Here is a 23,264-nt window from a genome sequence, read left to right on the forward strand (position 1 = left end):
TTCTCGCCCGTAAGTTCATTTTACTTTTGCGAAAAAATGAAAAGTCCCGGTTTGACTTGAACGCCCCTCGTATTTTCACCGATGATACGCTTCCTAAACATCCACATGAGTTGGAGAGGGAATAATCAAAAAGGTTGACCGGGACAGCCTGCATGATCTCACGTGAAGTCACCCTCCTATAGCCACCGTTACAATACATTCTGCATTTAAAAACTATCACGTTTTTACGGCGGAGCAAGTGTGAAGTGGAACACAGCACCGTGTGTCGGAAATTTCTGGCGCACGTAAAAAAAGAAAAATAAGAAAAAGAAGAGGTAATCGAAATTATCCGCAGTCCTACCCTGTGGCACGTACAAGATGTCGCCAAACTAAGCAGTCAAACATTACACTGCAACTGAACTTGCACTGAAACTGGAAATTTAAATTTATTTTCAGTTCACGTGCTACAGTAATCTGAATAACTCTGTAGCGAAGACACCTCAGCTTGACGGAGTTCCAGACCCGATTACGTGCAATGTCTCCAAAACCTCTGCTAGGAGCGCCACCTGCAGGAAACATGCTGGAGGAAATGATGTTTGTGTGCCAGAGGGCGAGCGAAAATAAACAGGCGGACGCACATGTTCCCCTCTTAACCTTATTTCGGGACCCGGCCCTGATTTGACACGACGGTGACGCAAATGACGCAACGGACAAAACAAATCTGTATACACGCGTGCACAGCTGTTGCTCTAGCGTGTCAAGTTTCAAAGGAAGAAAATTTTCATCGAGACCTTCATGGTTCTGAATTCTAGAACGCCTTCAAAATAAAGGTAACAATTATTGAGTTTGTTTACAGAGTTTCGCACTCTTTGAAAAAAGGGGTGGAACAGTTACACCTTTCAAGAGGTAATATAGTTGTCGCATATGTTGTGCCTAAAAGTTCTACCTGCTACCTCACACTCAAAACAGAACTTCACCGCACAGCACGTTGTCCCGCTTCTGATTCGATGAGCAAGGGGGGCGTACGCATTTTTCTAGCAATTTGGATCTATAATTTCTCTTACCACCCTTTTACACCCTTTACCAGACGGTATAGGTGGTAACTATAGAAGTTACGCCGTACGTTCGTATAAGTACGTTACGTATACGTCCGCCAAAGCAAGAAACCTCATTCTCTTTCCGCAGAAGGCAAGCCTTGAATAACGACCCATCTAATACTTTGCTCTCCCCGACGAACTCGTGCACCCTCACCGCATCCCCATCTTTCATCCTCCTCTGTCCTCCATCCGTCTGTCCTTGTGTTTTGTTTTGTTTCGTGTTCTTTTTTCTTTTTTTTTTTGTATCGTCGTGACGACACCCACTTCTGTGTGGCCAATAGCCTACACTCTTAAAAATGAACTTCACCGCACAGCACGCTCCTAGCCAACCATTATCTCGAATGATATCGTTATCTGTCCTGATTTGTTGAAAACGGGAGGCGTACGCCTTTTCTGTGACAATTATGAACAGTGTCACAGCATAAGTGTCACAGAAAAGGCGTACGCCTCCCGTTTTCAACAAATCAGGGCAGATAACGATATCATTCGAAATAATGGTTGGCTAGGAGCGTGCTGTGCAGTGAAGTTCATTTTTAAGAGTGTATCCTGCCATTACCCCCCCCCCCCCCCTTTCCTCATTTTTAAGAGAATCTCGGCCGTCACCATTCCTTCATTTGTCATCACACCATATCATCTCACCCTGGCTACAGTCGTGACGCAGCCCACATACGATAGGCCAACAACGGCAAGCCGGTTCGTCACCACCACCACCACCACCACCACCACCACCACCACCACCACCACCACCACCACCATTTTTAAGAGTGTATAGGTAGTAACTATAGAAGTTACCACCTTTTCACACCCTCCTCTCTGAGAGTGCTGTATCTTTCATCGTGTATTCTTTTGTGTAGTTCATTCCATTACAAAGCTATGCGTCAGTGAATGCAGCACTATACATCTGCCGTGCGACGATGCATGGCCCCGCACACCGAATGTCTAGGCAGCGTAACACACCGTGCCCAAAGCAACAGAAAGCGACATTCATCTCGATCTGGTACGCTTTTTTGGTGCGCTCGTTTTCAAGGTTGCAATATTTCATTAGTTTGTCACCTGGGTAGAAATGATCCTGGCGACATTCGGCTGGAGACGGTAGAGCTGAGTATTTGCGAGCTGTATATCCGTTCCGGAAATACGGGCGACACGATTAATTTGGAGTCGGGGAAACATGGCATGCTCCAAAATAACCGTGCCGTCCCAGCCAAATTTCTTTTCCTATCTTTCGGTATCACACCACTTCCTCGCGCACGGACTATTGCCAGGACGGTGGCAATGACGCAGTTGGCATTGGGCAGTAGGCTGAAAAGCAAATCACGCCCAGTGACCTTCAGCTAAACAGACTCAAAATGCACTGGCGGTTTAAATATGCAGCATTAACCCGTGTTGGACAGCGTAACAGTCATAAGGGCATCAAAATAAGAAGCGTGAGAATACCAAGTTGTAATATTTGAATCGGAGGCGGTGACCACATCGTTCGCTCTGCGACGAAATATCACACGTAAAAGTAATTGATTTCGCGCGTGGAATATACCTTCGCGTTTTGGGGATGGGTTTGAGTTGAAAAATAATTCGCGGGAAGTTGAATTACGCCAGCTTCAATTTGAAAGACGGGGGCTCACATCCGCAAGTCGCTTCATAGGTGAACCCTAGATCGGGCTCGAATTTCTAATGATTCAGACGCAAGTTAAGAGTAAAGCAGGGCACCAATGTGCAAGCAGTGTCGTATTTCGCATTGTAATTCCGCATTCTCGCGTTCTTGCTTCAGTTGTCTAGGTGGGGCCCACAAAGGCAACGTTCATATTCAGTGTAGACGGTACATCAATTTGCGGTTTCTTAAGTTTGCGAATGTTCCCGCGCAAGCGAAGAACGTGAAAAATAGTTCCACGCTGAGAGAGAGAAAAAAACAAAAAACAAATAAGCTCAGCAGCAACAAATACATTGATTATGATGAATTGCGGTACCTTTGGAGAATTTTAGGAGAAATTTTTTTAGAAATTAAAAAAAATTAGAGAAATTCGCCACCAGAGCTGTGACCCATTACCCCAATACCGACGGGACTGCAACAGTCCTGCAACAGTCCTGCAACAGTCCAACTTTCATATACCCAAATTGCCACAAAAGGGCGTACGCACACCTCTCTCTCCGAATCAGAAGCGATAACCCTATCATTCGGGGCAATGGTTGGCTTACAGCGTGCTATGCGGTGAAGTTCTGTTTTTAGAGTGTAGGGTTATCGCTTCTGATTCGAGGAGAGAGGGGGTGTACGCCTTTTTGTGCCAATTATCATGTATCCAAATTGCCACAAGAAGGTGCACGCCCCCCTCTCTCCTCGAATCAGAAGCGATAACCCTATCATTCGTGGCAATGGTTGGCGCAGAGCGAGCTATGCGGTCAAGTTCAGCTTTTAGAGAGAAGAGGGTCGTGTTCCAGATTTTCAGTCACCACAGTGACGGCATCTCAGATAGTCCACAAGCACTAACAGCGTTGAGAAAGTAAAAGCCACATTGAGTCGCATCAAATGAATTAATGTAGCATCCTGACGAGAGGTAGGTATTCCGTAGCATTCGGAAAGCGAGCATTACGTCAGTTGTCTTGGAAACAATACTGGTGCGAATGCGGCGCTAGCATTCTAATTTTTTGAGTATCATAGCGAATACTTATATGTCCCCCACCCCCCTGTGCAGTTCATAATTGACACAAAAAATGGCGTACGCCTCCCATGTTCATCAAATTAAGGGAGAGAACGTTGTCATTTGGGATGATAGTTGGCAGCGTGCTCTCTGTGAAGCTCTGTTTTCAGAGTGAATGTAATGCCCTAGTCAGACAGCAAACCTAAGTCCGTTAGCGGAACGGCCGTCACTTCACCTGTCCAATCATGATTTCGAATGACATCGTTCTCCGCCCTGATTTGTTGAAAACAGGCTTACGCCTTTTTTGTGGCAATTATGAACAGCATAATTGTAATAAAAAAGGCGTAAGCCTCCCGTTTTCAACAAATCAGGGCAGAGAACGATGTCATTCCAAATGATGATTGGACTACAGGTGAAGTAACGGCCTTTCCGCTAAAGGACTTAGGTTTGCCGTCTGACTAGGGTATTAGAGCCTCATCTTTACATTTCACGAAATTACTGCGAGCAATAGGTAGAGCATCGCAAACACCCCAATCATTATAGCAACTTTGTTGTTGTTGTCGAGTCGACGGAGAATAGAAGCTCAGAAGAAGCTTTGACCGCCAGAGTGTGCTGTTATATCCCTTCTTTTAACATTGACACAAAATGGGCAAAGAAGAGAAACTCGAACATACTGGAGGAGATCCTAGAGACCCGGTTACATCGTATAGCGTAGAATGATAAAAAAAAAATAACCCGTTTGAAATAACTTTTCAATCCCTCTTCAAGCTATATCGTTATGCTTATCATTGACTGCCATGCGACCCTCTTGTCTCTGTCCGGTTATTGTAACCACGACTGGCGTTTTGAAATTCAAATACCCCGTTATACGTATAGAGAGGGGAAAGCTCTCTGGGAACCGTATCTGCATGGTGAAGTAAGTATATTCCCAACCAGGCGCGTATTTAGTTGCACGCTTCGCAAGAAGTATGGACCTAAATTTTGCATTTTCTTCTGTGGAAATTGGGAGCAAACTTCTATAATTACGATATCTTCCTTTCATCTTTTCGGAAGTGGGTAAAAGTACAACAATGCCATATTCTCTTCCTTGGAAGAGTTTTATAATCGCCGTTAAGGTCTCGTTACATCACTTTTTTTTCTTTTTCTAAAAAGCCACTATCTTTGTTCATTGCTTGCTTATTCTATTTTTTTTTTGTATTGTGCTGCGCTGTGCAGAAGAGCATGCCGTAAAGGGAGCGTGAAGTGACCCGTTGGTATAATATTTCATCTGAGACCACGTGATGTCTCGCCCCGTCTGTGGTTTAGTTTAAGCCGCCAGTTGGCGATTACCGTTTTTTTTTATTATTGTTATATTCAGTCTTAGCTCCGCGAAGCGACTGTGGCGATGAGCGGGGTACAGATGTGGACAGATGGAGAGAGGACAACAGGAAGGAGCGGGGGAGCGGGGGGTAGCATGGGGTAGCATGCATGGGGGTAGCTGACTCTCTGACATCCGCCTGGAGAGTCAGCCGGATATCCAAAGATTCGAACGCACCACCTTCACGTCTTCAATACACCATGGAGTAATAGCCGACCAGCGGGTACATTTCCCCTCGCCACATGCCGCTCGTCTCTGCTTATTACAATAACGGGCGAATGTGAACGTTACTTCCATAACGAGAGTGCGGTCTGGAATGTGTTGTGTTTTGAATTGATTGATTCATTGATTTGTAAAAGAAAAAAAATGGAGATGTTAGTTCCCGAGCCACTCGGGACTGGCTACTCCAGGACGCGTTATTCGGAAAAGAAAGGGAAACTACACAAATCTATACACTTTGTTTTGAATTTATTTCGTCCGCCTATCTGCTTTATGCGAAAAACTTTCCCGTGTCGAGCCAAATACGATGCATAAAATTTCCTATCGTCAAGCTGCGGCGCTTATCCAGACTTACCAACGCTTTCCGATGGCGTTCACGTAAATGTGCGAAAAGTCACCGGAATAGATAAAAGGCGCAGTCTACTGTCCATCGCTCATTTCCTCTTGCATAACACATACAGCCCGTCCGTACAGCCTAGGTTCTTTTATCAATGTTTGTTACCAAAATCACACTTTTAGGGTTAAGAGACGCAAAAATATATGTGTAAATTAATAGTAGGAATAACAATACTAATACGTCTTTGTTAATAAACAACCTAGGTAACATGTAGCCTACATGTAACCTAGGTAACCTGTAGCCTACATGTAACCTAGGTAACCTGTAGCCTATATGTAACCTACATGTAACATGTAACCTAGGTGTAGCATGTAACGGAAATGGTGCACTATCTGAAGACGACAAAAGATGCTGCACATGGCTACATACTTCAAACATTACGTAAACTGAGTAATCTGCCTGCCGTATGTCTAGCAGCCGCCTGCTCATACCCAAGCGTTCAGAGCTGAGGCTGCCTCATACAACAGTCACCTGCAATCAATCGACCCCTCAGTGGGCTCCTTTAGTATATGTCGCTGCACTCGTCACGAGGAATCGCTCCTTCACCGCCTCCGTCTAGACGTCGTCCGTACACCGCTGCAACTGTTCAAAATGGGTCAATCTATAGCACTCCCTTCTGCACTATAGCTGTAGCGTGGTGAGTGATATTCTCCACTGCATGCTACACTGCCGGCAACACCTTCTGCACCGTGACGCCCCCTGTCGTCGTGTATCGCAACTTGGCTATGGCACTATGACACTGGCTACCTTACTGGGTCCCGTTCTTCAGCCGACCCAGTGGGCCGTCACCACTGCGTTCCTCCGCTTTCTCCACGCTTGGAACCTTGTCAACGCCTTGTGATTGTGTGACCGTGTGTGTGATTTTTCTGTTTTAGTTTTGTGTTCTTCCTTTTTCTTTTCTTTTCTTTCCTTCTTTTTCCTTTCCTTTTCCTTTCGTTTCCTTTTCTTTCCCTGTTTTTGGAATAACAAGCCGACCTCCGTCTGGCCAGTGATGGCCAGTAACTACTTCTACAGTAGTTTAACTATAACTACTAACTACTTCGTGATGGAGTAGTTCAACTAGTAGTTGAACTACTTTGCAGGGGAGTAGTTAGAACTACTTCTTTAACTACTGCAATGTATTTTAACTACTTAACGTTGTCCGTCAACATCAATCCCTTGTAGTGTTGTTGGACACCTAAATATGAATCACAAGCATTGATAAACTTTGGCTAAAGCCACTGCTACGATCGTCAATTACAAAGCTTGCAGCGGGATTCTTTCTGCGCCTATACTCGATAAACTAAGTTGCTGAATTATTTCACATCAAATGAGGCTTCACTAGACAAGTAAAGCTTGCGGCAAAATCAGAAGTAGTTGGCGCCTGCAGTAACCTAACTACTGTAGTTAACTACTCAAAATAGTAGTTTAACTAGTAGTTGCCGCTATATTTCTGCAAGTAGTTGATAACTACTTTTTAACTACAATTAGGTAGCTTAACTACATGTACTTAACTACTAGCCATCACTGCGTCTGTCTGACCTGTCCGCTCTTTTTTTTTTCTCAATAAACATATCCCCCCCTTAGTAATTAAAACGTGATTAGCATCAGTGGAAGCCACGAAGACAAGATACGTACATGAGAAGACAAACTCAAACCATTTGATTTGGTTTGGTGTCTCTTACCGTCGTATCTTATCGAGGCAAGCGCAATCAGGCAAGCGCAATGAACAGGCATTGGGAGATCCCCTCATGCCTGTCCATTGCCGGTTGCCTGTTACTTCTTCGGTAAGTTGAACATTGATAAATGGGCGCAGATATGTCTATGTCGTGGCTCTGGGAGAGATCATTGCAACATCACAATGAGCGACTTGTTGGACTTAACTTGCATGCGTATAGTCAACATGAAAAACTGGTGAATATCTCGGTACACGGAAGGTGCATGAAAGTTGACCGATGATAGTAAATCCGGGCAGTCGAAAATGGTACGTATAGTGTTACAGGTGGCTTGATTGATTGAAAAAGGAAAAAGAAAAAATGCATGGAAAGTTTTACAGAAGAAATCATAAGTCTCGTTATTCTATACGACGAGCGGGTTCACAAACCGAATTAATCAAGAATATGTTTTTTTTTTAGAACCATTCGGTGCACTCTTAGATATCAGGGCGTTCATAGGAAATCGTAAGCACCGTCCGATTCCTACTCCGTATCGCTGTCAGTCAATCAGATATCAGCAACCTGATATCAGCCACTCCAAAGGAATCAGACGATTGGCTTATCATGTTTTCGGAAACGTTATCCTGAAACCTCTACGTTCTCCTAAAACTCCCTCTCTCGCAGACACTATCCTGTTGACAACATTGCGTCTGAGAAGCCCTCATGTTATCTGATAAAAGATACCGAGAAAGTATATAGCCGCGGTTACACGAACCAGACAGAAACGGGTCGAGTTGACTTCTCGAACCTCCTCACATCAATCCCCCGTAGAAGATTGATTGGCACGGCCTGATGGGGGAGGATTTGCTGCGATAAACCAACTCGACACGTTTCTGTCGCCACGTTTTTTTCTTTCTCCCTCTCTTATCTTTCTCCATCGCAGTTGTGACACAGTACATGAGCCTGCAACTTCTCAAGCAGCAAAATGTACTGAAAGTCGAGTGCAATAGGGGTGGACGGGTAGGTGGATGGCCTTGAACAGGCTCGTGAAACTGAAGTACTCTGATAAGACGAATACCGACCACCCCTATTGCACTCGACTTTCAGTACATTGTGCTGCTTGGGTTGTGGCGCTGGTTGATAAGTTAGTTGTCCTGGTTTCAGCGGGTGCGGTGGTGGTGGTGGTGATGCTTGTGAAAGGGCTCGCCGTTGTGGACCTCACAGAGGTGGGCGACGTCACGACTGACATCCTGGGGGGAATGTGCGTCCTGGGTCGACTTCTAAGGGAACCGTGCCGATATATATATATGTCTGAAAACGTCTGAGAAGAACCCAGGAAAAACACCAGACAGCACAATCGGCACCGGAATTCGAACCCGGATATCTCTCCCTGTCTGAGGGTGCGGTACGGACGGCTGTGGTGGTAGGGGAACCAATAATGATTTACGTATAGCGCCACCGGAGATTTGAATGCCTGCCGAGGTTACCACACCGTGAGCTAGTGTACAGGAACAAGGGCTGCTTCAGTGGACTGCATGGACTTGGTAGACCGCTTGAACTTTGTCTGGTGAGTACGGGTGTCACATTTTTTTATCGTAGTTGACTCGCACGTAGCTGATTCGCTGGTTCCGTCGTAATTAACGAAAAATCCCGCATTATGGTCACAAAACTCGACGACAACAACAACTTTATTGAGATTGTGATGATTATAGGGACTTTCATTGCCAGGGAAGCCACGGATCAGCATCGTGCCGTGCTGATAGCGAATTCACGTGGTCATTTTCCGGTCTCCTCAGCAGCTCGTGACACCGTTTGTGGGACGGTGGAAGACCTCTGACCTCACATCGCATGACTCTGACTACCCCAGGAACTTGACTGCCCACTAAGGCAGCGTTCACACGGGGCAACTTTTTTGCAGCAACTATGAGCAACTTTGGAGTTGCTGTCAGCCGGCAACCTCCAGCAACTCGAGTTGCTCCGAGTTGCTGAGAATCGCTCCCCGACCGAAAACTTGAGAAGTTGCTCGTGCATCGGCCAATCAGAGAGGGAAGCATTGCCACGTGACTCCCGATGGCGTTGTGGATTTCGTTCCTGGGTTCATAGGTTCAAATCCTGGAGGTGCAGCTAAAAAATAACTTTTTCTTTTTTACGAACTTCACGGAAACATATCAGTTGCCACTTCTGGACGGCAATAATGATCTATTGAGGCAATAAAACTGACTGAAATTTGATAAACAGCAGCTAAAGAAAAGATTCCACCAGTTCGATTCGAACCCACATTGTCCTGTCGCCATAAGGTTGCTTGTGGGTGGAGCTACCGAGTTGCTGCGTGTGAACGCGGACTCGAAATTGCTCAAAAGACGTTGGTTTTAGTTGCTTCGAGTTGCTGGGAAAAGTTGCCCCGTGTGAACGCCGGCTAAGGGGTTATCTACCAAGGAATTGCGAGCCGTCCTTTTTGGCTGACTTCTCGTGCAAAAATGAATAGACCCCCACCGCGGCTGGCAGCATTCTTTGCAAGATCCTGAGCAATTGCGGCCCATGCTCAAAACGCGGCGATCGTGCGCTTTGCTATAGCGTAAAGAATTCTTGCATGGTTGAATGTTGTGAATGTGTTCAGGCAATGCCTCCTGTAACAGGCATTTCGGAAATATAAGAGGCATTGGTTCATGAGTGTTTGATAATTGAACCTCTGTACGCAATAAGAGGTTCCGTCGAAAAATCCCAAATCGAGAAAACTACGAGTGCATATTTTGTAAAATATTTGCAGCTGGGTTTCCTCGAATAACGCAAATGGAAAATGTGTAACATGTATGGATATGTCTACTCTACACGCAAATCCTGTTAGCGTTATTTTCGGGTGTGTGACTTAGCAGAAATTGAACAAAATTCAGGAGCATGACATATCCCTTTTTTCAACGTAACACCGCACGCACACGGCTTTCATGCAATTTTCACTAGCCAGACTTTGATGGTGATGCCAAGTGGGGCGAAGTCATGTTTGTGCAGTGGAGCAGCCAGGATCTGGCTTATCGTGTTCCTAAAGGAGCACAACCTTGAAAACAATCTCCTATATGGTTAGCATAATACGACTTATTAGATTAGTACACACGTTTTTTTCCCCCCGATAACAAAGCTCAATAGCACTGCTGACACAGTCATGTCAGGTAGAGAGAACATGTTTTTCGAGCGGAAGTCGGAGTTCCTGTTCGCATCGTAGCAAGGTTTAAGCTACACTATTTCTGTGTGCGTGTAGAAAAGGAGCCTGATTGTCCGTCCCATTGACACACATGCATGTGCACATGCCTTGCTCAACGACCCATCTAATACTTTGCTATCCCCATCCTACTCTATCCCCCATCCGTCCGTCCTTGCTTTGTGTTTTGTGTTCTTTTTGCTTTTTCTTTTTTGGCTATAGTCGTGACGACGCTCACTTCTGCGTGGCCAACAACGGCGAGCCTGTATGTGTCATGTGTATGATATATGTCGGCACAGTTGCCTTAGAAGTCGGCCCGAGATGCACATTCACCCAGGGCGTCAGTCGTGACCTTGCCCACCTCTGTGAGGCCGACAACGGCAAGCCCTTTCACCATCACCACCACCACCATAAGTCGACTTATAAGACTACAGGGATTATATAAGACTTACAGGGGATAAGTCGACTTATCCCCTTATTGCATAGAGACGTTCATTATTAAAGAGTTAATTAGTCAAAAGTAGTGAGGACAACGACCCAGAGGTGTTTAGTGGGCTGTAAGGCGAATAATACATACACTTGACGATTAATATATATCGATATTCTTCGTAATTTTACGAAGCGATTTTTCCCATACCACATTTAGCGCTAACACCTGCACACGGGAAAAACTACAGCTGAAAGAGCTGTCAGTGTAGATGACACAGCTGGATGCGCAATGATCGACTATATCAAAGTCACGCAGAAAGATGAAAACAATACGGTACACTAAAGTATGAGCGAAACTGACGTGACAGCTGTCAGCGTCGGTGCTACGAAATCGATTGTCGCATAGTCCATTCTGTGCTTTTACCACTAGTGGGCGAAAAGACAAACGTTCGGTTGATCCGCGCTCAGCTTCTGTCTCTCCATAGAACCTTGTCTCGCAGGAATCGGGTTCGCTTCGTCGGAATTATCCCTCATTAGCCCCTCGAGTCACGTGCCCTCGATCAGCAACACTGCAACAGGCACGCGTATACGATCTGGCGTCTACAAACCGTGGGTGGGTACCGTTTGTAAGCGTGGACAACGGTTTGCATGTGAGGGGAATGCCCTGGACGTCGTGGATGAGTGATTCCACAGAAAAAAAAAATTATGACAAAAGATTGTGGGAGTCACGTGCTCATCCCGACCAAATCCGCGTATGCAGCAATGCATTCTACCGTATACGTACCGTGTACGAGTGCTTTTACAGAAAGGTGGTATATGTCATATACCACCTACAAGGTGCACACCGTGTGAATGAGTGGGAGATGCTCATTATTTAAACAAAAATTCGAATGAGTTTCGTGAAAAACATAAGTTCTAAAGCAGGTGAGTCGTCGGCATTCAATGGTTACTACCCATTTTGGGACCTACGGTGGATACCTTTTAGAGAAAAATCTGCCACCGAAGCGGGTCATTTGTTGCAGTAATTAATTGGTTTCGGTTTACATATTTTGGTCGCGGCTCGTCGCGGCGAAGCGCATAAGGACGTAAGTAATTGGCGTAATTCATTGGTGGATAATGGAGTGGAAGAGGGTCCTACATACGTATATGTATACAGGGTGTTCAAAATTAAGCTTTCACGAGCGCTACGCAAACACAGCGATGACAGGAAACCGGATGTTAACTTTACGCTACTTACAGTGTAAGAAACAGGTGCTTCTAATTATTAACAGGCGAACAAAAGAAAACTGGTGCTATTTTTCACATTCCTTGAGTAAGAAACAGGTGCTGCTAATTATGTAGCACCTGTTCCTTACTCAAGAGGGTGAAAAATAGCACCAGTTTTCTTTTGTTCGCCTGTTTATAAAGTGCTAGTGAAAGCTTAATTTTGAACACCTTGTATATCATACGTCGTCGGCGTATGGTTTGCCGGCATCGGCACCAAGAAAATATTGAGCAAGTGCTACACCAGGATCTCATCACAGTTCAGGACAGACCGTATTCATGTGACAAACTTAAAACAATCTACAATCACATTTTAAAAACTCAATGAGAGCTGCAGCTCGAGTGTGGCAAAAACAAAAGTGCTGCACCATGGAAGAAATCATTTGAAGGGAACCCGTCAACCCGATTGAATCATAATGTGGGGCTACCCAGCAGTGCTACAATGGAGCATCTGTTTTATCTTCGTGGTATATTCATGATGAGAAATCGTGGCGGTATGGTGAACACGAACTCTAAGGACACCTTGGTTCTGAAGGCCAACGGACCTTAGTTATATAAGCTGACGCATCAGCATTCTCTCATTACACGAAGAATAAATTTCACTTGTGTTTGGCAAGACAGTGTCTAATACTCGAATGTTTCTGTAAAGTAATAAGCAAATTTCCCCCGCAATTCTAAAATTGTACAATTCTATTCATTGTGCTCCGCTACCACCAGTCTTTTCCTCGTCTTTCTGATGTTATTGCGCCAAAAAACATCAAACATATTTTCCCCATCTTTCATTTAGTCCATTAGTCGTTTGCCTTTCGTTAAGTATACAATAAAGTTATACAGCAAAAACATGTAGTGAAGAGACGGTAATTGGGTGTCACTGAATTACTTTTTGACAGTGAACTGTAGTTGTACTTGAGTTACAATTCGTATTGTGTATGTAACTGAAACTTAGTTACATCTATGAACTTGTGGTTGTAATCATAATTCAATTACTTTTACGAAGTAATTTTTGCGAGTCTGATATGCACTATGCATGCATTTTTATTCGTTTCCAAATATTCCACAACGTGTCAAACATGCATCTTTATGCACCATAATACCCTTCCAACCTGCACCAAAGTAAGACCAAAAGCGTTTTTTTTTTTTTTTTCATCGTCCATGCAGGAAACCGTTCTGAGCAAAAAACGTGCATTTGCATAAAAATCCACGCTCTAATAATCATATTTCGTAACAACAACGCAACAACATTATATCTGATCGGAGTGCCGTTCAGGGGTATACTGTTTGGTTGCTTCCCCTGCATACACGAAGCCAGTGCAGCGAAAGCACGCTTTACAGAGTCTGCCATGGCAGACGTGTACTGTTTGTAGACTTGTAGGTAACGCGTTACAAGTAACAGCGTTACGTCGATTACGTTTTGAGTAATTTTGCGAGTGATCGATTAACTTTGCAAGTGAAGCAATTTTTCAAGTTGTTTTGATTACGATTTTGGGCAATGGTTACCAAGCAAGTACTTCGTGGTGCAGCGGCGAAAGAAACAATGAAAAGAAGACGAACACGATACCAGCCGCGGTTACTATACTTTTCACCGCTGAACCACGAAGGATGTACCAACCGACCCACCTGCTACTTCATACCAAGTAATAATCGATTATTTTTTTACTTATGGGTTATTCATAGACAAAACCCATCCACGGTCGCCATCCCAGCATTTATACAGTGTGCTTACTACTTATCTGTTTATTTTATTTATGTATTTTATTGATTGTATATACGAGTTAGAATGGAGCGCGCAACAGAGTCATTCTATTGTTGAGGCGTTGAGGGTCAGCCAACTGCTGGGCAGGAGATCTATAGAGAGGTTCCGCCGAACACTGACTTTGTATTGCGACTGTCCTACAACCCCCAACCCCAGACATTGCCATGTCGTCCAGTTCTCCTGATTTGTCGCCATAGTCTCAGCTTTCGGAGATGCTTATGGTGATGGAGATGAATGACGGCAACAATAAATATGTTCTTTAAATGCATGGTGAGTTTACCTCGAGAAATTCACCTGTATACTGCTCGAAGGCGACGACCTCCGATCTCAGAGAGCTTCTCAAAGCATGTGTAATTTTATGATTTTTTTTTTCTAGTCACATTACTTATCCTCATGGAAAGTAACGGTCGAAGTAATGCGTTACTTTTTTAGTTACAGCCTAGTAATTTGTACTGTGAAAATTATTTTTGTCACAAAAGTAATTGTAACGGTGATCAATTACCTTTTTCGAGTAACGTGTATATATCTGCTGACTTCAAAAATGCGCCGAAACATCGGGATACGACGTCTTTATTTGTACGACACATTTCAACCTTCCCCCGGTAAAATACACCCAATATTTTTTTCAAATTACTTTCGAATTTACTTTCAAATTACTTCAAATGAAAACGCTCTTACGCAGAGAACGGAACTCTTCATCCTTTCGCAAAAGACTTGTAAGGCTATGTAGATATTCGAAACAACACGGGGCACAGGAGACACAAAAAGAAGTACCCGGTATTGCTTAGCTCAGTCCGTGGCGATAAATGTAAATGTAACATTAAAAGTCAAAAGGAAAAGAGACACTTTCTTTCTTTTCATTCGGAAGACATCTAACTAATTTCTTTCTACTGCTTTCAATGAAAGCTGCCGTGTAGCGGAATGGTTCAAATACAATGACACGTCCCTTAATATAGATTCAACGCGCTTCGTCGTTTTTAACGAGCTGTCTTTAGCAGGCTTGCAGCTCGTCTGTCTTTAGCAGCTGAATATTGGAGGCCGATCGATCAAACAAGTAGAGGTATAGTGAAGTGGTCTTGGTGTCCTACGCGACACACGGAAGACACGTATCGACTGCACTGTGAAGGTAGCATGTCCTTGTCATGCTTTGTTTTTCGTAGACATTGGTCGAATCCAAACTTTTTCGAATTTCGAAATTTTTGGTTCTACGAATCTACGAATCTTACGAATCTTTCGAATCCTTTCTTTAAAAAGAGGAGGGAAAAAGCACTTCTAGTGAAAAATGTTTTGAAGCAGAATATGATACCTTTGTTCAACGAAAAACATTAAATAATGCTTCAGTTTCAGGAGAAAATATACCCATATAGTTCTTCCTAAACGTAATTTGTTTAACATGTTGTTTATCGACTACAAGAAATGCGTAAATTCTCGAGTCTGAGTTATTTCCACAAAACTAAGCAACAAGCACAAGCAAAACCAGGTTACTTTTAAACTTGTAATGTAACATCTCCTGCCTGAACTCTCTCGGTCCAGAGCAATGTAAACAAAGAAACAAGAAAACACCTGTCGGCCAATGAGCCTTTCGGCGGACTCCGAAGGCGCCAATTTGAAAACGAAAGGAACAAACGTGATTGGTGGATTCGAAAGATTCGATTCGCCGTTTTCGGCACTGGGATTCAGATTCGCGAATCTCGAATCCCTGCCTAGGATCCGTGGATTCGTGGATTCGCGGATGGATTCGGTTGGCTCATTCTTAGTTTTTTGTCTCGCCAGTGTTTCTCTGTGCATGTGACTGATGTGACTAAACAACTATACTTCAGTCTTATGGAACCTCATCTAAACCATTGTATAATATCCGGGGGGAACGCTCTCTTCGGCTGTCAAGATTGGGTGTCGAAGCTGGTGAAAAGAATCTTACGACTGATTACGTTTTCAGCATTCTTCATTTGACCCTGCTGATTGAATTTGAGTATGAAAACTGTTTCACAACTAGATTACACGAATAATGCAGTGTTGTGCAGACGCTTGCTCCTGGGATAAAGCTCGAGGGCTTAGGCAGGCACCTGCGCACAGAGATGCAACGGGGAAGTAAGAAACAAAGAACTGAAGAGAGAGACAGAGAACGAGAAAAGAAGAAAGCAGCGAATGATAAATGTCAGAACAGTTCCGCACCAAGCACCCTCATTTCCTACAACAACAAAAACAATTAAGTACTGGTGATGTGGTGGGATGTTTCGCCAATGAGGCGTCAGCCCATCCCATTGCTTGAGGGGGAGAAGATGGTGAATGATGATGATGATGATTTCCAGAAAAGTATGCTGACGCCCACTTTGATATCTTGATAACAGGACACTTATTAATGCGTTAGCATTAGTAGTGTCAAAATGGGAAAAGCTGTATGTATATATACGTATATGTGTGTGTGTATGTGTGTGCGTACGTGTATGAGATGGTGAATCCACACCGAGGCAGAGGTATAAGTGGACATGTAAGGGGGATATAAAAGGCTAAATATAAATGGAGGTAAATGATTTGAAATTTAGGTAGTTGAAGGTAATTAGGAGTAAGATTTAAGAGTAATTAAAGGCAATTAAACGTAATTAAAGAGAGAAAGCTGAGTTTAAAGATGATGAATGTAAGATATGTAATTAAGAAAAAGATTAAATTAAATTACATATTATGGAAGGTTACCGTGGGTTACCGGAGGTAACTAAATGTAATCTAATTAAAGGTAATTAACCTAAATTAAAGCGAAATTGAAAGAAATTAACGCAAGTAAACGTAATTAAAGGGAATTAAATGAAATTAAACATTACAGAGGCAACCCGCAGTTACCTTTCCGTAATTATAGTGTAATCAAGGAGTAATTGAGGCCAATTAAAGGTTAGTTAAATGGACTATGTAATTGAAACTGTCGAGCCGGAAGTCAAGTATAAACCGGAAGTGGACAACGGTAAGCAAGGTTAGACCGGAAGTGGAGAACCGGAAGTCGAGTATAGACTGGAAGTGGACAACCGGAAGTCGTTTAGATTGGGAGTGGGTACCCGGAAGTCAAGTATGGACCGGAAAAGCCGCTTAATGCTAACGGATTTCTCTCGCATTTACCCCTAAATCGCCACCGATTTTTTTTACTTCAGAAACGGGTATACACACGTAACCCGTAGCTCTGCCACACATAACGAGTCAAGTTTCTGAGCGACCTCGTCATTTGTCAAAGTCAGTCGCAGAGTCACTTGTCAAAACGTCGTTGTGCATAAGCCCTCGAGAGAGCGAGATGCCATTACCCTAGAAGTGCCAGTCCGTCTGACCCACGCAACCCGAGAGCGAGTCACTAACTGCCATGCGCGTGATTCGTTTTCCGACGTATAGTGGCAGCTGCAGGATGTGTTGCAATGTCACGCTGACGTCATGCTGTTTGTTCCCAATCCTGGGCGCAAAAATACTTTTTGCACGGTGGCCGAGATCATTCCTCCACGTAACGAATGTTCAGCAGGACCGGAGCCAAGCTTGAGTAGCAGCGAAGAAAAAGAACATATCACACTGGACAGAATTGTTGCACGTCATTAGAATTTCTGCGTCATACTTGTGAGGACGCAGTACTGAATCATGGGCTCAACGCATGCGAAGATTTCAAGTAGAAGTTGAAATTTCAGAGTCATTCGGAACGCCCCGCATTGTTCGTTTTTAGCCAGCTATGCCTTGCCTTGTGATGCGGAGTGACCCTCTCCAAAGCTCTTGAGCGACTGACTCTTGAATGACTGTATTGGACGTACATTATTAATTCGGGTGAACCAAGTTAAACTTATTGATTGCGGCGTGTACGGCTATAAAATAAGAGTCGGGATTTCGGCTTGTTGGTAATTCAAAACCTTGACAGTGCGGGACTTAAAAACGGACACACACAATACACAACACTGAATTTTCAATGCAGTGGGTTTTAATGATGCAACAACACACAATGGAAATGCACCAAGCTATAAGTGCTTTGTTGTTGCATCATTAAAACCCATTTGTTGAGCGCGCGTTTGTTGTTGTTTGTTTGTTGTGCTGTGTGTTGTGTGTGTCCGTTTTTAAGTCCCGCACTGTCAAGGTTTTTACCGCTTTTAATAATTAAGGCTGTGAATGGATGATGGATTTGAGTTCGGTACTCAAATGGGCGTTTGAAGGTAGGAAACTCTTGAAGTCAATTCGTAGTCTTCGATAGTCTCTGAAAATGACACAAGAGGAGCACATGCTGCCAATGAAGATGTTCTTAGTGCATTAGAGCAAATTAGCTATCTAAGTGTGCCTCCTTTTTTTCCTTTTACGAATCAATCAATCAATTAACAATCTAAACGCGACCACTGTGCATCGACCGCGGACATCGTATTAATTCAAAAAGTAAAAGCGGACTCCGTCTCTAACAACAAATTATAGACATCCCCGCACATCTTAAGTACGCGTTCACTGGCTTCGCAACCTCGTAGCCTCCCTATATAAATACGCGCATATGCGTAAACACTCCTAGAAAATTCTGCAGGAGGCTGCACACGTCTCGCACAGCACAGCTTCAGTCGTGCAAGTGGCTAGACCTCTACTGCGAAGTGTATGCATATTGTTTTCTTTTCTTTTTTTAAATAGATACTTTTCCTCATATTTGTGATACTGAGACATGTCCGCAGGGTTTCTTTTCTGTGCGCTGTGTCGGTTTTATTATTCGTAGAAGCAGTTTCGTCATGGCAGTCGTTACACCTACTCAGCACTCCAAGCAGACAGCTTCTTCTTGCTGAGCCACATCACACAATGGGAGTCAGTAGGTAATTGATGATTCAGACGTGCAGACAGTGAAAACAAAGAACCCCTTTAAGCGTGCCAAATGATCGTTCGCTGTGGAACAAGCTTAAAATCGCAAAAGACAAAAATACCCACCCCACTGTATAAATAGCCTGAACCGACCACCTGAGAACACGTCACCCAGATTCCAAGACACACTTAATCCCAGGCGCCTGCACACCCACAGGCCTCTTTCCCGCACGTTCCCACACCTCCTTTCTTCCACGTCACGGCCTTAAAATGCGTATGACGTAACTTCTGCTGCCGTAACGGTAATAAAAGGACCGCATTTCGCGGATGCCGGTATCATTCTGCAGACAGCAGCTACTGGTGCCTGTAAGTGATCAACGAGTATCCTCTAGTCCGTGCAAGTGCTCCCGTGCGACAAGTGGAATCCGTGCGCTACGAATTTACTTTGTGGACTGTCACTTTCACAGCACGTTGGACCGAAGTCTCGCTGCGAACCATAGAAGATTTCCTGTGAAGTAGAAGGAGAAGACTTCAAAAGTATTGCCGCGTTCATTTCCTCTGCTCTCTGGATAACATATCCGAAATGTCCTCCCCTACGAAAGATTCTTTGGCACTCAGCGAGGCCGGGAAAGAATCCCTGATTCCGGTAATCTTCAATGGCCAGCCACAATTCCCCAATAAGAAAGCCCTCTCCAAGACGCGTATTGTCCAGGACACAGTTGAGAAGAAGTGTCCAGTTGTGTCCGTCGAAGACGACCCTCTGCAACAAGAGTGGGCAGAGTTTTTGGAAGACTTCCCCCACTGCAGTCGATATCTTGAGCCGGGGTTCCTTGACAACCAGTTTCCCGCACTGCGTCAGCGACTGGAGGAGGACGGCACAGATGAGTTCGGCTGTCAGGTTGACATCGGTGGGTTCGATGCAGAAGACATCAGCGTCAATGTGAAAGACGGCAACGTCACTGTTACGGGGAAGAAAGAAACGTTGTTGGATGACGGCGAGACGTACAGGCTGGAGGAACGCTCGACCGGAATGCGTCTTCCTGAAAACGTGAGTGACGACCAGGTCAGCTCCGAACTGACCGAAGACATGAAGGTACGTGTCTCTGTGCCAGCGTTCGATGACTCTCGACCATGTTCGTCAGCATCTGCAGATAGTTCTTTGGCGGAGAGGTGAGAACACGTTGTTGAGAACATTGAAACATCTCATCACGGACTTAACGGACTGCTCGCAAAGAGCAAGACGCCGTGTTCCACTGTTCGGTTAATACAACTGCCCAAATGCGGAGAAACGGAGCCAGCTGAATGAACCAACAGCTTTCCATCGTTGGAGAACCGGAACGTTTCTGGACATCCTTCTGTGATAACCTTGCAGAAGGCGCAGTTGATCCTTGTTTCAAGTGTAACCAACATTGTTCCCGCGTTGCCAAATGTGCCCAATACTGAGTCTGTATGAAGTGCACAGTCCAAGTACTTGACCTGATTGATTGATTGATTTTAAAAGAAGTACTTGACCTATATTTACGTTTCTGATTGCTTGCACCACGCGAACTAACTCGTGGTAAATAATTGTTGTGGTAAATTTGTGACGCATCTTTCGGCGGAGACGTTCATTTGTGTCTGTTCCAACATTACTCGCGTAATTACCGCATATTCGCCACTAATTCGACGTTCAATTGAGAAAACCAGTTGCTCGCACTGTGAACATACCAGAATAGAGCTGTAGTAAAGAGATTAACTAATGCGTACGTTTGTCCTTCTCGTGATTGATGCCCATCATAAACAACACGGACGAGTGGCACTTCGCGGAACGCAATGCACTCTGGAGGCCAACGATTACACAGATGATACTATTACACTCCTGATTTGTGAAAAGCAGGTGCTTACAATGTTTTATAACACTTACTAAGCTTGTGGCAAGCTGCTACCATACCCACCACCACCTTATGACACTTACCTTAGCTATGGTGAGTGTCATAGAAAAGCGCAGTTACTGTAAGTGCCATGCATGTCGTGTCACAAAAACGCGTACGCCTTCCGGTTACGCAAATCAAGGGAAATAAACGATGTAATTCTGGATCGCTTGTCTATAAGGAGGTTTTGTCTATAATCAGCTTAGAAAATGTAGCACGTTTCAGAAAGTTGGACTTCATTGAGCATGTTTCTCATCATTGTCACCAGTCATATTAGACCCCTAGCTATGGGGTAGCGTTCCACTCCTAGAGTGAAAAACCTCCCCACTTCATCATCACAATATATATGTTGTTGTTGTTTCATAGCGACAATACGTGACAGATTCGACTGGATACAAAAGTGCAGTAATTAGTAGTACCGTGTGTCGGAGATTTCTGGCGCACGTTAGAAAACTCCAGCTCGTCCAACTTATCCGTAGTGCACCATTATTCAGGCTACGTCGGTCATGGCCAACATAAAAACTGACTGAAGTGAATTGAATCCGCGGGACTATACCCTGCAACATATATAGCCAGCATGTCGCCCTGCAGCATGTCGTCACATATATATATATACGGTTTGGCTCACCTTCCCTGAAAATTTACTCTACTCTAAATCATCACTCTGAACGAAGCAAACGGCTGTGTCGTCTGAGGTTTTCCGAAGATTTTCCAGACGAATGTCGGCACAGTTCCCCCTGAAGTCGGCCCAGGACGCATACTAACCCCCCGTCCCCCACTCGTTCCTCCTGTCCTCCCTCCATCTGTCCACGTCTGTAAGCCGCTCATAGCCACAGTTGCTTCGCGGCGCTAACACGGAATAAAAAAATAAAAATAAGAAATGAACGTGGCAAAACTAAAATTAAGACAAACACGTGTGAAACTAATGACCACTAATTTGCCTATAAAACTGAGACGTCGTGACGCTCGGCGAACAGTAAAAAAAAAAAAGAAAAGAAAAAAAAAGTGCCGCCCTAAAAGTCAGTATGTGTATACAAGAGGGGCTGTTCTCTTTTTCTGCGCTGTAAGCAATGTTTCGAAATGCCTCAAAAGTGAAAAAAAAATAAAAATAAATCCCGAAAGACAGAGGCAACACGCCAAATTAAGGTCCGCAGAGCAAGCAGCTCTCCAGCATGCCTTTGCCTGCGTTACTAAAATAGTGCACAAAAGTGGAAAGAGGCAAGTTTCTGTGACATGAGGACATGAGCATGCAATTACGGTTGTTTCGAAAAAGAAAAGAGAGAGAGGAAGAAGTTCATGCAAAAATTTGTCGCTAAGACTGTGACGAGGCTTGAGTTTGGGAGAGTTAAAAAATGTTGAACAAAATTTGGAAAGGCAAAAACATGAGAGACGCGTTTGACGAACGAGGGACACCTGGCGCTGACAGAGAGCGATGATGTTGTGGAGCAACAGCAGACATGCTTCTGGTGGAGGGGAAATCCGTCAGTGGGTTACGACAGCACCGGGTCTGGATCGTTTGGCATTCGTTACGTGCTGCTTAGTTTTATTTTAATCTCGTTGTTTACTTGTTCACGTCATCGTCTGGGATGTAAAGCCGAATGCCGTCGATTACTTGAACCAGCGTTAGCATCCGACGAAAGTAAATGATTGCTGAATCGCTCATACGGCGCCTTAAATAACGTGGTTTGCTCCTCTGTCGATACAAGAGGTCTTATCGACACCACCTAGAACCAAAGCGTGATCGGTCAAGCGCCGTGACGTCATATACGTCATGACGTGACGAGGTCAGTTCGCCAATCGCGATCGTGCTTTTGGCGGTCGTAGCTACCGCCATCTGGTGGTTGTGGTGGTGGTGATGATGCCGTAGTCGGCCACGCTCAGGCAGGCAACGTCACGACTATCGCAGGGGGGGGGGGAGGGAAGTGATCGCGGATCCTGGGCCGACTTCACAGGGAACTGCACCGACATTTGTCTGCACAAGCCCCCCGTCTGAGGAAAACCCAGATGCCCGCCAACCGGCGCCCGGAGCTGCCATGAGTAGCATGCGCAGCCAATGGTAACCACAGAAAGCCTGTGTTTGAAATCGTCTGCAACGATTGGCTGGCATCTTGATTTTATGCATCTGCGTGCGAAGGAGTGGGACGAGGTATTAAGAAGGCCTTCTGCGTCTAGGCGGCGTCGGCCTTTCGTTGCCTGGTAGGATGACCGCGTGTTGTGCAATCCTGATGGAAGTTAGAAAGCATTATGCGTTATTAAAGTGATACACTCTTAAAAATGAACTTCACCTCATAGCACGCTCCTAGCCAACCATAATCTCGAATGATATCGTTATCTGCCCTGATTTGTGGAAAACGGGAGGCGTACGCCTTTTCTGTGACAATTATGACCAGCATAAGTGTCACAAAAAAGGCGTACACCTCCCGTTTTCAACAAATCAGGGTAGATAACGATATCATTCGAGATTATGGTTGGCTAGGAGCGTGCTATGCGGTGAAGTTCATTTTTGAGAGTGTAGGCATGGGGTGTCCCTGGGGGCAAGAACTTGCTTCTTGCTTCATTGTAGGCGGAGCATTCAAAGAAGACGTGTTGCAGAGATTCGGGCATTGCAGGACAGTGGCGGC

The 23,264-nt window shown here is 44.6% G+C and overlaps 2 protein-coding genes across 2 annotated transcripts in view; both read left to right on the forward strand.

Moving 5' to 3' along the window:
- Positions 1-23,264, forward strand: part of LOC135368282 (cGMP-dependent protein kinase, isozyme 1-like) — a 169,927-nt gene that overhangs the window by 32,593 nt on the left and 114,070 nt on the right. The gene's annotated exons all lie outside the window — the stretch shown is intronic.
- Positions 18,911-20,476, forward strand: LOC135369532 (heat shock protein 30-like). Its single transcript, XM_064603114.1, has one exon. The coding sequence runs from the start codon at positions 19,317-19,319 to the stop codon at positions 19,905-19,907; it is 591 nt and encodes a 196-aa protein (XP_064459184.1). The 5' UTR covers positions 18,911-19,316; the 3' UTR covers positions 19,908-20,476.

This window comes from Ornithodoros turicata, chromosome 9, assembly GCF_037126465.1.
Source record: "Ornithodoros turicata isolate Travis chromosome 9, ASM3712646v1, whole genome shotgun sequence".
NCBI lineage: Eukaryota > Metazoa > Arthropoda > Arachnida > Ixodida > Argasidae > Ornithodoros > Ornithodoros turicata.